At 36.9% G+C, this 14,095-nt stretch overlaps 1 protein-coding gene across 4 annotated transcripts in view; it reads left to right on the forward strand.

The window, feature by feature from the left end:
- Positions 1-658: 658 nt before the first annotated feature.
- Positions 659-14,095, forward strand: part of MRPL42 (mitochondrial ribosomal protein L42) — a 33,112-nt gene continuing 19,675 nt past the window's right edge. For 2 of the 4 annotated variants that reach the window (XM_042992891.1, XM_007085618.3), the window contains exons 1-4: positions 724-767; positions 3,766-3,924; positions 8,849-8,912; positions 10,574-10,658. In XM_042992891.1, the coding sequence (XP_042848825.1) occupies positions 3,855-3,924; positions 8,849-8,912; positions 10,574-10,658 (219 nt within the window). In that variant the 5' untranslated portion in view covers positions 724-767; positions 3,766-3,854. Of the gene's footprint in view, positions 768-1,115; positions 1,138-3,765; positions 3,925-8,848; positions 8,913-10,573; positions 10,659-14,095 lie in introns of those variants that run through there. The other 2 variants (XM_042992892.1, XM_042992893.1) reach the window with 2 other exon arrangements.

Here is a 14,095-nt window from a genome sequence, read left to right on the forward strand (position 1 = left end):
CCTTCATGGAGCTTGCATTCTAGCATAAGAGACAGACAAACAAGGAAAAAATGATAATAGAATGTTAAATAATGATAAATGTTATAAAGAAAAATAAAGGAGGGCAATGGGATAAGGGTAGATGAGGCTCTTTTAATGATGAGGTCCTCTCCGAGATGACATGTGAACTGGACCTGTATAAAGTAAGGCAGTGGTCATGAGAAGTGGTGAGAGAAAAGCCTTACTGTGGCAGTGAGAGCAGAAAGTGCAAAGGCCCAGGGGCTTCTCTCTGCACTAAATATAAGGCAAGGTCCAGGATTCTGCACATTTTCTTCTTCCGTAATGAATACTCAGCACAATTCTCAGAACACAGTGCTGGGGTTTCGGGTGGAAGGGCCTCCCCACTTCCCCATTTCAAACGCCAGATCCAAGCCACCAGCCGTCAGAGCTTCTCTGAAATACCTCTTCTCCAGGAAACCTTAACTCATCCACCTAGGAGCGATCTTGAGCTCATCTATTAATTTGTATGAACTTTAAAAAAAGGTAGCGCTTGTTTATTTCTAAGGATGTGTGCGTAAGGCACTAATTTTGTTTTTTGGAGGCGTAACGCCGCTGAAGTTTAGCCAAACGTCTGAAACTAAGCCCGGGAGCCCGTTCGGTGGAAACGCGTTCGGCCCTCGGAGACTACATTTCCCATACTGCCCCGCGGGCCAGGGAGGTGCGTGAAGCGGTGTCTCCTAAGACCCGGATTGAGGTAAGATGGCGGGCTCGTGGTGAGCGTCTGTCAGGTAACTGCTGCCTTCTCCTCCTGTGGTCAGGGAGTTCCTAGAAGCTAGACAGGCTCAGAAGCTTTATGGGGAGATGTTGAGGTCCCCTACCTGTCGTTCTCGGTAGGATAAAGCTGGTATCACCAGTCGCGGTCCATCCTGCAGAAGGGTTGGCATAATGGCCGTGCGCTTGTGGGGCTTTCCTCGTGCCTGGGTGGGTCACTCGGGAACCCCTCCAGTCCAAGTCATTTGGATCTGTCCCTGGGTCCTAGTCCCGGTGCTCCTGGTAGCCTGTTTCTCAGACCGCGCGTCCTCCGAGGCTCTCCGCAGCTTTTGTTTCGGGGTTGAAGTATGGGCCAAGGAATTGACTACCTGAATTTCTCGCCCTGGAGTGAGTAATCTGGCTTCCCGCTGGGGGTGCTTGTCCCGGATTGAGGGGACCTGATGTTCCTCCAGATATTTTGTTCCTTGGTTTGTGGTCAGAAAACATGGCATTGCTTTCCATCCGTGCCACCTATAAAGCAGGGGTAGAAGTGGACAAGTAAGTCGTTTGACCTCCCTGAGCCTCGGTTCTCAGCGTATAAAATGGAGATGCCTACTTCACAGACTTGTGATAGAACATATATTGTATAGAGAAACGTGAACTGCAAAAACCACAGTGTATGAACTCAGGGAAAGTAGACACATGTACTAACCGTGCAAGGCATCGCCCTGCATAGGTTAGTCCAGCGTATAAAACTATATCCCCATTCCATTTTATCACTGTTGGGGGAAGGGAACCAACAGTTATCGAGGCCATTTAAAAACAAGGGATGTAGCAATGGTTAGAAGTCATTTACTTACAAAAGCCATGGAGGTTGTGGTGGTTTTCCCCATTTTACCATCGAAGAAACAAAGGGTCCAAAGTTTCCCAGTTTCTAAGTGACTGATAATAAAGTTCTTGTAAGCAAATCATTTAAATTGTGTACTTTAGTTTCCTCATGAATGGAAATAAAGATACCTGTCGTGATTAATAGAATAAAATGGCAGTGAAAGCACATTGTTAAGTTAAAAACCTTGTACATGTATAAGAGGGTGAAATTTTACTTGGGACTTCAGAGAGTTTATATGTGTTCCCCTAAATCAGTATTTACTAGGCCAAGGATAGGACTTGTTTAAATTTAATCAGTAACAATCCTACTTCAAATGATGTAGTAAGATCTTGCGTATGGCACCTGAGAGGCTGTACACAGACACAATAATATGAGGGAGGACGCTCTGTGTAGCATGTGTGAGTGACTGTTTCTTTTCTTTTCTTTTTTTTTTGAGACAAAACTTTCTATTATTATTATTTTTTATAATTTACATCCAAGTTAGCACATGGTACGCCAATGACTTCAGGAGTAGATTCCTTAATGTCCCTTACCCATTGAGCCCATCCCCTGGGTGGGATGGGAGCACAACCCTTCCAGTAACCCTCTGTTTGTTCTCCATATTTAAGAGTTTCTTATGTCTTGTCCCCCTCCCTGTTTTTATATTATTTTTGCTTCCCTTCCCTTATGTACATCTGTTTTGTCTCTTCAAGTCCTCATATGAGTGAAGTCATAATGATTTTTGTCTTTCTCTGACTAATTTCACTTAGCATAATACCCTCCAGTTCCATCCACGTAGTTGCAAATGGCAAGATTTCATTCTTTGTGACTGCCGAGTAATACTCCATTGTATATATATACCACATCTTCTTTATCCATTCATCCATCGATGGACATTTGGGCTCTTTCCATACTTTGGCTATTGTTGATAGTGCTGCTATAAACATGGGGGTGCATGTGCCCCTTCAAAACAGCACACCTGTATTCCTTGGATAAATACCTAGTAGTGCAGTTGCTGGGTCATAGTGTAGTTCTATTTTTAATTTTTTGAGGAAGCTCTGTACTGTTTTCCAGAGTGGCTGCACCAGTTTGCATCCCCACCAGCAGTGCAAAAGAGATCCTCTTTCTCCGCATCCTCACCAACATCTGTTGTTTCCTGAGTGATTAATTTTAGTCATTCTGACAGGTGTGAGGTATCTCCTTGTGGTTTTGATTTGTATTTCCCTGATGATGAGTGATGTTGAGCATTTTTTCATGTGTCGGTTGGCCATCTGGATGTCTTCTTTGGAGAAGAGTCTATTCATGTCTTTTGCCCATTTCTTCACTGGATTATTAGTTTTTTGGGTGTTGAGTTTGGTAAGTTCTCTATAGATTTTGTATACTAACCCTTTATCTGATACGTCATTTGCATATATCTTTTCCCATTCCGTCTGTTGCCTTTTAGTTTTGCTGATTGTTTCCTTCACTGTGCAGAAGCTTTTTATTTTGATGAGGTCCCAATAGTTCATTTTTGCTTTGGTTTCCCTTGCCTCCAGAGATGTGTTGAGTAAGAAGTTGCTGCGGCCGAGGTCAAAGAGGGTTTTGCCTGCTTTCTCCTCGAGGATTTTGATGGCTTCCTGTCTTACATTGAGGTCTCTCATCCATTTTGAGTTTATTTTTGTGTATGGTGTAAGAAAGTGGTCCAGGTTCATTTTTCTGCATGTCACCGTCCAGTTTTCCCAGCACCATTTGCTGAAGAGACTGTCTTTATTCCATTGGATATTCTTTCCTGCTTTGTCAAAGATTAGTTGATCATACGTTTCTGGGTCCATTTCTGGGTTCTGTATTCTGTTCCATTGATCTGAGTGTCTGTTTTTGTGCCAGTGAGTGACTGTTTCTAAGAGGAGTTATGCATTTGCTGAATGCTCACTAAATGGAAAGAACTATAGTAAGTTCCAAGAAGTTTGCATTTAAGAAAAATAGTAATGGACATAGTTCTAAGGCTTTAGGTCTTATATTTTGGTGTTGATCTTTGTCCTATATCACAGGGAAATTTAAAGTTGTTTAAAAGTTTCTCTTGTGACTGTAGTTCTAGGTAGTGGTTCCTATCTTGTTCTTATAGTGTTCAATATATTGTACCACTTTAATTTACCATAGGTAGCACTAATTTTTCTTTATCTCTTACGCAGGGATGAAAATAGGTATGCCTGGAAGCAGATTTTAAAAGCAGTTTCTCCAGGTCATCTTTCACACCACCGGATAAGCATCTTGAGTCACCATGGTATTAGCAGCAGTAAAACGGGTGATATCAAACAGAACCATCTGGAAACATTTATTTCCGATTCAAAGTGAGATTTTTTTTTTTTTAATGTTTAAAAAGAGTTTTAAAATTTTTCAAATATTATAGAAATCCTTGTTCACTGTAGAAAATTTAGTGTCTAGTTATTAATAAAAAAATGTTTATTGTATATGCACTTAATAGCAGGAATGTTTGCAATAATGGAAAAGGGGAGAAAGTCTAAATGTCTATCAAAAGGGGATGGATAAATTATGGCATATCTTTACTATGAATATCATACAGCTGTTACCAACATGAAAAGATCTCTAAATAGCAGGGGATAAAAGTAGGTCACAGAACGGTATCTATTGTATGATCCCATTTGTGCATTTTAAAGAAGATCTACCATATATGTGTGTATGTGTATGTATAAATACAGAGTAAAAGATGTGTACCAAAGAGATTATCTGTGTAGACCACTACTGGGATTTAGCTGAGGGCAAGTGAGGGATTGACAAAGAGGAACTTTCTCTGGTCTGAATCACTTACGTTTACTATGTTTTCACACATTACTTTTTTACTAGTTCTTAAAATTAACAAATAAAGGGCAAATTTACAATTCCATCTTATAAAAATCATTGCTAATATTTTGGATTTCAGTTTGTGTTTTCTATGTACTAAGCCATTTAAAAAATATATTTATGTATAATATAAAATGTTTTATGTATTATAATACATAAAATATTTATAATTTATAGGGGCACCTTTCTGACTCATTGGGTAGAACTTGTGACTCTCAGTCTTGAGGTCATGAGTTCAGGCCTCATGTTGGGCATGGAGCTTACTTTTACAATTTTATAATTTATATAATATATAATTTGTACCTTTTTTTCCTAAAGACATGTGGGTAGTCTAATATTTTCTTCAGAGCCTATTAATACATGTTTGATAGTCAAAATATTGACCCATATAAATAAGTAGACTATTAAAATCTTATTTCCCAACTGGTCTTGCTTTCGCTCTCCCTTCCTTCTGTCTGTGAACTCTCTTCTTCCATTTCTAGAACAAACGTAGTTATAGTGTTATAATAGGTTTGCATTTTCATCTTTAGCTATGCTAGCCAAATTTTTTTTACACATCTCTGGTTGACCTTAATCTCTTCCTTCATGTTTCCTATTGATTGCAATTTGTAATTGAACAGTGGTTTATTGAGTTAGGGGGAAAGAGTTGAAGACTAGGGTAAAAACTGAGTAAAAGTATAATTAACCAAGTAAATGAAGGAGGAGATTGCTAAGAGACTTTAGATATAAACTAAAATCAGAATGAGAACAAAACAAAACTATAGTTTGCTCTTGATTACTTAGGAGCATTTTAGTTGTTGAGAATTGGGAGAGACCTCTGCTGTTTACCCTCCCCTTTGCCTTGACTAGAACCCAGCCTGAAGGCTGATGGGAAATCAGACCTAATCCATTTTTCCCTGGTCTATGTGCTGAAAGAGAGCCCTCACTGAGGTTAGTGTGAAAACCAGTTAATATGCTCCTCGATAAGTGAAAATTTTCCATATATACTTTATCCACTGGATTATAAATTTGTAGTATCTAATTTATTTTGGTTTCCTCGGTACCTCTCATACATGGTAGATGATAAGTGGTTGAACTGATTTGAATGGATTGGAGTTGTCAAAATGTGTAGTTAACTAAGAATTAATTTGCATTACCCCAGTAAATGAATCCATTTCACTCAGTCATCCTAGTATTTAGTGAATACCTCACTTCTTGCATTCTGAAGCCTCTTATTCTGCACAAGTTCTATTATTACTATTATTGAAGGTAAAGTATTACTATTATTGATATTTTATATGAAAAGGAAGAACATTAAGATTAGAGGCAAAGCAAAACCATGATTAAGGGAGAAAGTTCAGTGAATAGAAATAAAAAGGCCTCCCCATATGCCAGAAGGAACTTTTAAAACCTTTAAAAATATGTAGTCAAAATGGGAATGTATAATATTTTAGTTTTGTTAAGTGTACTAAGTCATTTGATCTTTACAACTTTGAATTTTACAACTTTGAATAATGGTAGGTATTTAATAAGGGTGAAGGAAGTTGAGTTCTCTGACCTCTCTGAAACCTAATCAAGTTTGTATATCTGATAGATGAGAGCCGTAATCAAAACTTAGGTCTTCCCATCTTGTTTAGCCTGATACACTTTCTCCTGTACCTTCTTTCCTGTACTAACTTAAAATATTGAGTTTTTGAAAGTTAGGCAAGACTATTAGTTCTTATAGATCTTAGCAGAAAACAATTGAACGTATGTATACATAACAAGAATAGCTTATAAGTTATGGAGAGCTGACTCTCTGAAATTCTTTTTAGTGCATTGAGTTGATTGATGTTAACTTTGGCATTAATTCTAGTTACATGTTAAAAACCTCTGATATTTACCATATCTAGAGTTTTTCTCTTGACAAAGTGTCAAATTAGTTTTTTAAATTATGTACTAATTAAGAAGTTAACATTGAGAGGCAGTTTGGGGATCACTTTTTTATTAGTAGTCTCTATAGGGGACAGAGTAATGATCAAAATTTGGTTCCTGGCCTTAAGGAACTTATTAATGCTTGTAGGTGAAATAGACATCTATGAAAATAAGAAATACCTGGAATATGAGGTAGAAGGCAATGTATGTCATGAGGGCACAAACAAATGTCTGCACAAGTGTAGGGTAGAAATTTAACAAGAGTTTCTTGTTCACCTGAAATACCATTGTCTTGAGTTTCCCCTTTGCCTATTTTTTTTTTTTTTTTAATTTTTTAATGTTTATTCTTGAGAGAGAGAGAGTGTGAGCAGGGGAGGGGCAGAGAAGGAGACAGAATCGGAAGCAGGTTCCGGGCTCCGGGCTGTCAGCACAGAGCCCGATGCGGGGCTCAAACGCAGGGCTCCAACGCCCGGCTTGAATGCGGGGCTCGAACTCACAAGCCGAGAGATCATGACCTGAGCCGAAGTCGGATGCTTAACTGACTGAGCCACCCAGGCGCCTCGTCCCTTCCTGCCTGTTTTAAAAACACTTAAGTCTGTCTGTCCTGCCTCTGCCACCCAACCCTATTTGTTTCACTGAACGTATATATCACCTAGCTCGTTTATATTCAGAGAATACAGACTTCTTTTAAAATTAATTCATATATGATTAGGAAGACCCCCAACAGTGTCAGAGAAGAAAATAGTGTAAGTGGTTTTTATGTTGTCCTCTGATTTGTCTTTTTGAATGCTTCTCTATATTAGCACAGATAATTGAAAATCAAATCTTTTGAGAGGTGAGGTTAAATTTCTAATTCTTTGTATTTTATTATTTTACATCAATAGAATTTTGGCATTGACATTTTGCTGAGCAGTCTTTTATGATAAAAGAGAGTTTTGCTAAGGTACTTTTTATGCTTTGGAGTAAGAATTTATATTTAGATCTATAAGTATATGCAGTCTTCGGGGAAAGAAGTATACAAAGATGGAAAATACACCTTTTTTACACATCTTTTGTACATATAAATAACTGACGCAGAAAAAAACAAGAAGGACCTCACAGAAGTTATAATAATGTCATATGAAACGTAGGTTGTGGGACATGCAAAATAGACCACTCTTTTCTCTGTGTTGGGGGTTGTGGGGCAGGGAGAGGAAAAAAGATTTCATGAAAGAGTATCATTTGACTTTGAAGGATGAGTGGTATTTGAACAAAGTGGGGATTTCACTCCATACTGAAGATCCAGAGGCGGGGTTGAAAGAAGTTGATCTTGGCTTTAACCAAGATACACAGTAGTTCACCCTTATCCCCGAAAGATACATTCCAAGTGTCCCAGGGTTGCTTGACACTGTGGATAGTACTGAACACTACGTTTTTGCCTATACATACGTGCCTGTGATAAAGTTAAACTTCCTAGTTAGGCACAGTAAGAGAGGTTAACAACCATAATTAATAATAGAATAATTTTAATAATATACTGTAATAAAAATTATGTGAATGTGATCTCTCAAAATAGCTTATTGTATTGTACTCACCTTTCTTTTTGTGAGGATGTGAGATAAAATGTGTATGTGCTAAGATGAAGCAAGGTGGATGACATTAGCATTGCCCTGTAGCTTTAGGCTACTGTTGACCTGACACTATGTCAGAAGGAGGATCATCTGCTTCTGGACCGAGGTTGACCTTGGGTAACTGAAGCTGCAGAAGGCAAAAACACGGATAAGGTGGAGGTGGCGGGAGGGAGGACTACTGTGTTCAGAACTGTTTTTAAGTTTACTGAGCTACATTTACATTTTTTCTTTATATTTAAAAACATCATTTCTCTGAACATACTTAACAAACTTAAAGTAGTTATGGCTTTTGAATTTGTAGGTTTTCTAAAAAAGGGAAAATATTCTATGAAATGTGAGCATTTTGATTAAGAAAAGTTAATTTTGAACAATTTATTTTATATTTCATCGCTAACACTCCCCCTTTGTGAACTGTGCACTTGGTCTCACAAAAGCTTTTATTTATTTATTTTTTTTACAGACGTTTTTTAGACTACCTAAATACTTCATGTTCTTTCTTACCTCTGTCCTTAGTACTTATAACTCTCTGCAAAGATCATTGTACTCAACCCCTACCAACTCCTGCTTATTCCTCCATCCTTTAGAGCACTGTAGACATCATCTCTACTGGAAGGGCATTCTTAAACCTGCACAGTCCTATTCTGTAACCTGTCCGGGTGCCCCTCTCGTGGTGCTTACCCATTCTAACAGGCTTATCGTTTATATTGGAATTGTTTGTTTATATTGGAATTATCTCTCACCAGACTTGTACCCTTTTTGAAAGCAGGGACTAGATCTTGTTGCTGAATCCCTGGTCTCTAGCACAGCCCTGTTTCCTGTCAGTGCAGTAAGTGTTGGCTGAATGAGTGAAACTAGCTTTACATTTATGTGAGAACGTATGCTGAAATTAACTAAATCCATTTTTTTGCAGACGGAGCTTTATATTGTGTTTGTCATAAATCTACGTATTCGCCTCTTCCAGATGACTATAATTGGTATGTATTTAAATTCAATTGAAAAAATAACAGTCTGTTTGTTGTATCTGAAATGATTTAATTTTATTTCTCCTTTTGGTATTTTCTGCTTTCTTTTCTGATTATTCTTTCTTTAACTTTGTATTTAAAAATTATTTCAATGGTCTTATTTACCCAGTATCTGGGCTCATAAATATTTTAAATAGAAATCATTATCATTGTGTTTCAGTGAATACTTAATTTGTTGTAAGACATGTTGTTAGAAATGCTGTCTTTTATCCCAAAGCCTTCCTTAGCTTTATAGAAAAGTTAATTAGTTTTTATAGTTTTTTTTCTCTTGGGGTTCATAGCTGTTAGCTTAAGCAATTATTTATCTTTTGTTTGATGAAGAATAATCCTAAATTACAAATAATTTAATGCAGTCACAATTTATTTGGTATTTATTTAATTCTTGTCACTATGTTAAGAACTAGGAATAACGTGAATAAAATGTTGGCTTTTTTTCTCTGTGGGAGAGTCTGATGTACAGAAACCGCAACATATCTTCTTAAGCTATGTTTTTATTGCAGATTTTGGTAAAAATGTATTTTCTGCCCTCTTGACGCTAGTTTTAGTTTTAAGTATATATTTAGTAAGTACTAAGATAGTGATGAGATTAGAGTAGGTAATAGGTTATACTTTCTGAACCTGAAAAGATTCAGTCTTACAGGTGTTTTGTATTATGTAAAACTCCATTCTTCATCAAAAATCATTGGGTAGATGCAATGTTCGTTATAGCTGTGTTACGTTATTCCATCTTAAAATCGTGGTGAAACAACTTGATACCCTATACTGTGTTAGCTAAAAGACGTTGTAGTGTCTAATTGCCACTCTGGTTCAAATCTGCTTGGTATTGAAGTCCTAGAAACTTATATTTATAGATGTGTAGAAAACATATAAGATTAATGAAAGCTGAAAGTTGTTCTCTTTAGAATGTATATGGATCTAAGTATAATAGTAGTTGCTGTGGTCTTTGACAAACCAGCGTGGTCAGTTGGTACCTGAATGAGATCCAGCCACAGCACTCCTGGAAAAAATATTTGGAGGAGTATTGCCCAAAATGTGTTTTTCTAGGAATATTAATGGAGGAAAGTGATACTATTCAGTAATTATGAAATTTATTTGACCTCAGAACTCTTTATGGGAGGCTACTTAGAGTTGCACTGTTCCACCAAAGGCACTTAGAGAAATGCTAATCCAGAAAAAGTGCTCAGCTATAGACTTTATGATTGGAAATTCAGGTGATCCTTTACCTGGAAGATTATTTACTTTGTTGATCTTTAATAATTCAACCAAGTAATGTACTTCTTACAGCTTTTTGAAGGTAGTTTTTAGATAAGGGGAAAAAAGTTCTAATAATAGTGATGAGTAAACATGAAAATCTCTTCCAAAGATTTGGATAGTCTACAAATAAATAATCTGAAGAATAATTTTGATACGATAGTGGGTAACGCATTAAGGGTTTGTTGTGGTAGTTAAGCTGACATATTTCGTGGGATGGTCAAGTTGTCCTCTATGATTTGGGTACCAGGTGCCATAGCATCATTCTTCAGGGGTTTAGGATTAATTACTTTTATCTTTAAGAAAATCATTCTGCCTTGAATACAGTATAACTCTTTCTAAAACATTTTTTTTTTTTTTAGCAAAGTAGAGCTTGCTTTGACATCTGATGGCAGGACAATAGTATGCTACCACCCTTCTGTGGACATTCCATATGAACATACAAAAGTATGTATGAGAAAATGTCTTGTAATTTTTAATTTGCTGTTAGAAGTATTCACACTTCCTTACAGTATCCAAAGAGAATAGAACTGTTTGATTTCCTTTATATGGTGTAGATCTTTTTGTTTTTTTAATTTTACCATTTCAATTTTTCTCATTTCTTTTCCATCTTCTTTCTTTAAAAGCTTTTTTCTATACACACAGTGAACCATTTAAATGCAATCATGGCATCAATTTTCTGGTCTAAAATCTGGTAGATTTTTGTATAGTGTAAATTTACAAAATACATTGTCCCATACTACTTTGTATTGTCATAAGTCATGAAGCACTATATTTTAGAATGCAAAAGTTTTATACCTTTTATATTGAATAGGATCTGATAATCCTTTTAATGTTTGGTGAATTTCCTTTTTTTTTTTTCCAGTTAGCTTTTTCTAATGGGACAACATGGACATGTATTTCAAGGACTAGTTTTTTTTCCATATTTCTTCAAAAGCCACACACTAGGTAGAGGAGGTTTTTTGTTTTCAATACAATTTATTAAAAAAAATTGTTTTTAATGTTTATTTTTTTGAGAGAGAGAGATCGAGCGTGAGCAGGGGAGGGGCAGAGAAAGAGAGAGACAGAATCTGGAGCAAGTTCCAGGCTCTGAGCTGTTAGCACAGAGCCAGATGCGAGGCTCCAACTTCCCAAGAGCAAGGTCATGACTTGAGCTAAAGTCGGACGTTTAACTGACTGAGCCACCCTGGCGCCCCTCAATACAATTTATTTTAGCTTGACCCAAGTCTTTTTGTTAATTTATCTTTATTTGAAATGCTTTCTCCTATGTCTCAGCCTTCTTTTACCATATTTGATAATGTTTGGTTTACTTTTTGAGGAGAAAATAACTAGATAATTCAAATCATGATGTGATGCATCTAGTTGTGCCTATTTTTAAAAATCATCATTAGGGCTAGAATACTGGTTGATTTGACAAAATAGATTGTTATTTTGCTAGTTTTTATTCCCTTTTTAACATCACCATTTTGTCTGCCTGCTTTATACTGCTTTGTATTCTAGCCAGGTATCATAGGCGATAATCCAGTGCCTCTTTTGTTTCATTTCTTGGGGCAATGTGTAGAAAATAGGTGTAAGTCACTGACTTTTATCTTGTAAACGCTCCAGCACATGCTATTTTGTGCCCGCCCTCATTGTTATTTTGAATTATATTTCTGGTTATGTGCTTTATCTCTGTTTTAGCAGTTCTACCAAGACCATGACTGCAAAGTCATTTCTCAACCTCAGACTCTCATCCATATATAGCTTTTTACATCCCTGAATCTGACACTTTTCCTTTCTTTCCTAACTCTCAAAACTTTGCACTGTACTTTTAGAACTTAACAGCATCATTAAAATCTTTCATGGTGTTAACTTCATCCAGAATTTTGCCTTCACCTCTGGCTCTACCAGAGACCTGGCTGTACCTGGGGTCATTGCTTTGCCAACCGTTTTTGTTTTTTTTTTTTTTCCAGTGATTGATGTTTTCTTCCCTATTCCCTTTTACTACTGGACCTCCAGGGGAAGTAGAAGTCCCTGTAGCTCCTTGTTGTCATATCCAGACCATTTTCCCTCCTTTCTAACAATTTCTAGCTTTGTAGTTTGTGTCATTAAACTGTAGCATCTACTCCCTTTTTTTGTTGCTGTTATCTCCTGTCTTTCAGTTCACTTCTCCTCCCCCCATCCCTTCACTCTTCCTTGAAGATTTTAGATATACTGTGACACCCTCCAATACTGTTTCTGTTCTAATTCTTTGTTATTTCAGTGTCTATATAGATAATCTAATATCCTGGCCTCTGTCTTGTCTTTTTCCCAACATCATCAGCCCCACTCCCATGGCTGCACTCTAGAGATGTTCTAGTCACAAATGCCTCCTCCTCCTTCTTGCCAATTTAGATTTCAAGAATTCCCCCAGCTCCCAGCTCCAAGAATTCTTCATCCCCTCATTGAGACCTACATCCGTTGATTGAACCCCTTTATCACAGCTGCCACACACCTCACACATCCTCACTTCTCTTACCTGGTGTAGATTCTGTGGTCCATCCTTGCAGTCACTCCTTGCATACATGTCCAGCTCCCGCCTCCTTTTTTTCTGTTGCAGTCTCTGTGTGGTAGCAGTTGTTTCCCCTCCTGCATCCTCAATATTCCTCTCTCATCTAGAAGATCACTCCTATCAGTTTACATGTAATCACTTCACTGCTAACCACACTGCTCCCCTGCTGTTATTCAAGTATATTAGGCTCCTACCTCTGGGCCATTGTAGTTCCTGCTTCCTCTACCTGGAATGCTTCCCTGCCAGAAACCTCATAGTTTATTCCCTTTCCTTATTTGTTAACTAGTGAGTAACTTTTGCATTTAAAGTAGTACCCCTGCCCCTGGACTCCTATTGTCTTTTCTCAATAGCTTTTATCATTTTTGGCACACTAGATATTTTCTTGTTTGTCTGTCTCCCACCACCAAAATGTAAGCTCCATGAGGGTAGGGCTCTGTGTGTTTTGTTCTCTGCTATACCCTTAGCATCTGGAATAGCACTCGTATTTGGTAGGTGTATAATATTTGTTGATTAAATGAATACATTTGTTTCTCCCTCTTCATGCTTATGGGTTTCCTGTTTTAAGGCTAAGAGACATTCATAAAGGGAAACATGGAATTTTTTTGTTTCTCAAGTGATAAATTATAGATTGGGCTGCATAGTAAGAAAACATTCTTGAAAACGTGTTACTGTTAGAATACAGTGTGTTCTTTTTGAATCTAGATTTACAAATCTTATGCAGGTAGTACATGATAGTAAATAAATATCTTCAAACATGACTTCAATTTTAGTATTGATTTTTTTTCTTTTCTCAAGGAGGTAGGGCTGCAACTCCAGCAGGCCCTTTGGTTCTTTAGGCCCTGGAAAGCATACTGCATGCAAAGATCCTAGTCATGTGTAGATATGCCTACTGAGACTGGCTTTAAGAAAGTTAAGTTGATTTGCATCTTTGGTGTTCTGGTAATCTATTTGAATCCAAAACATGTTGATTGTTTTCCACAGATCTAAGTAAAAAGATCCTTTTTTCTTCTTTTGCTGAGTATATACTTTATTAAAAGTACTAATATTCTTAAAATGTTTTTCTAGAATTTAGGATTGATTTCTAAATTTCTAAAGTTTAGGAAAATAAAGATATAATTCCAGGGGTAAAAAAATAAAGACTTGGAAAAATAAAGTAAAATGTAAGTACTAGACGGTTCTTTTTAGTGGCTGATTTAGTGGCAAATTTCAAAAGTCAAATTTTGAAAATCCTTAAGAGAAACAAGGGAAATTCAGGATGATAGTTCTGAATAGTTTTCAAAGTTGACATTCAGTTTTATTTTAGTTTTTCTTTTTTACTGAAACATTCACATATCCTTTCTTTGGTTAAGGAGAT

Source organism: Panthera tigris, chromosome B4 (assembly GCF_018350195.1).
Source record: "Panthera tigris isolate Pti1 chromosome B4, P.tigris_Pti1_mat1.1, whole genome shotgun sequence".
Classification (NCBI taxonomy): domain Eukaryota; kingdom Metazoa; phylum Chordata; class Mammalia; order Carnivora; family Felidae; genus Panthera; species Panthera tigris.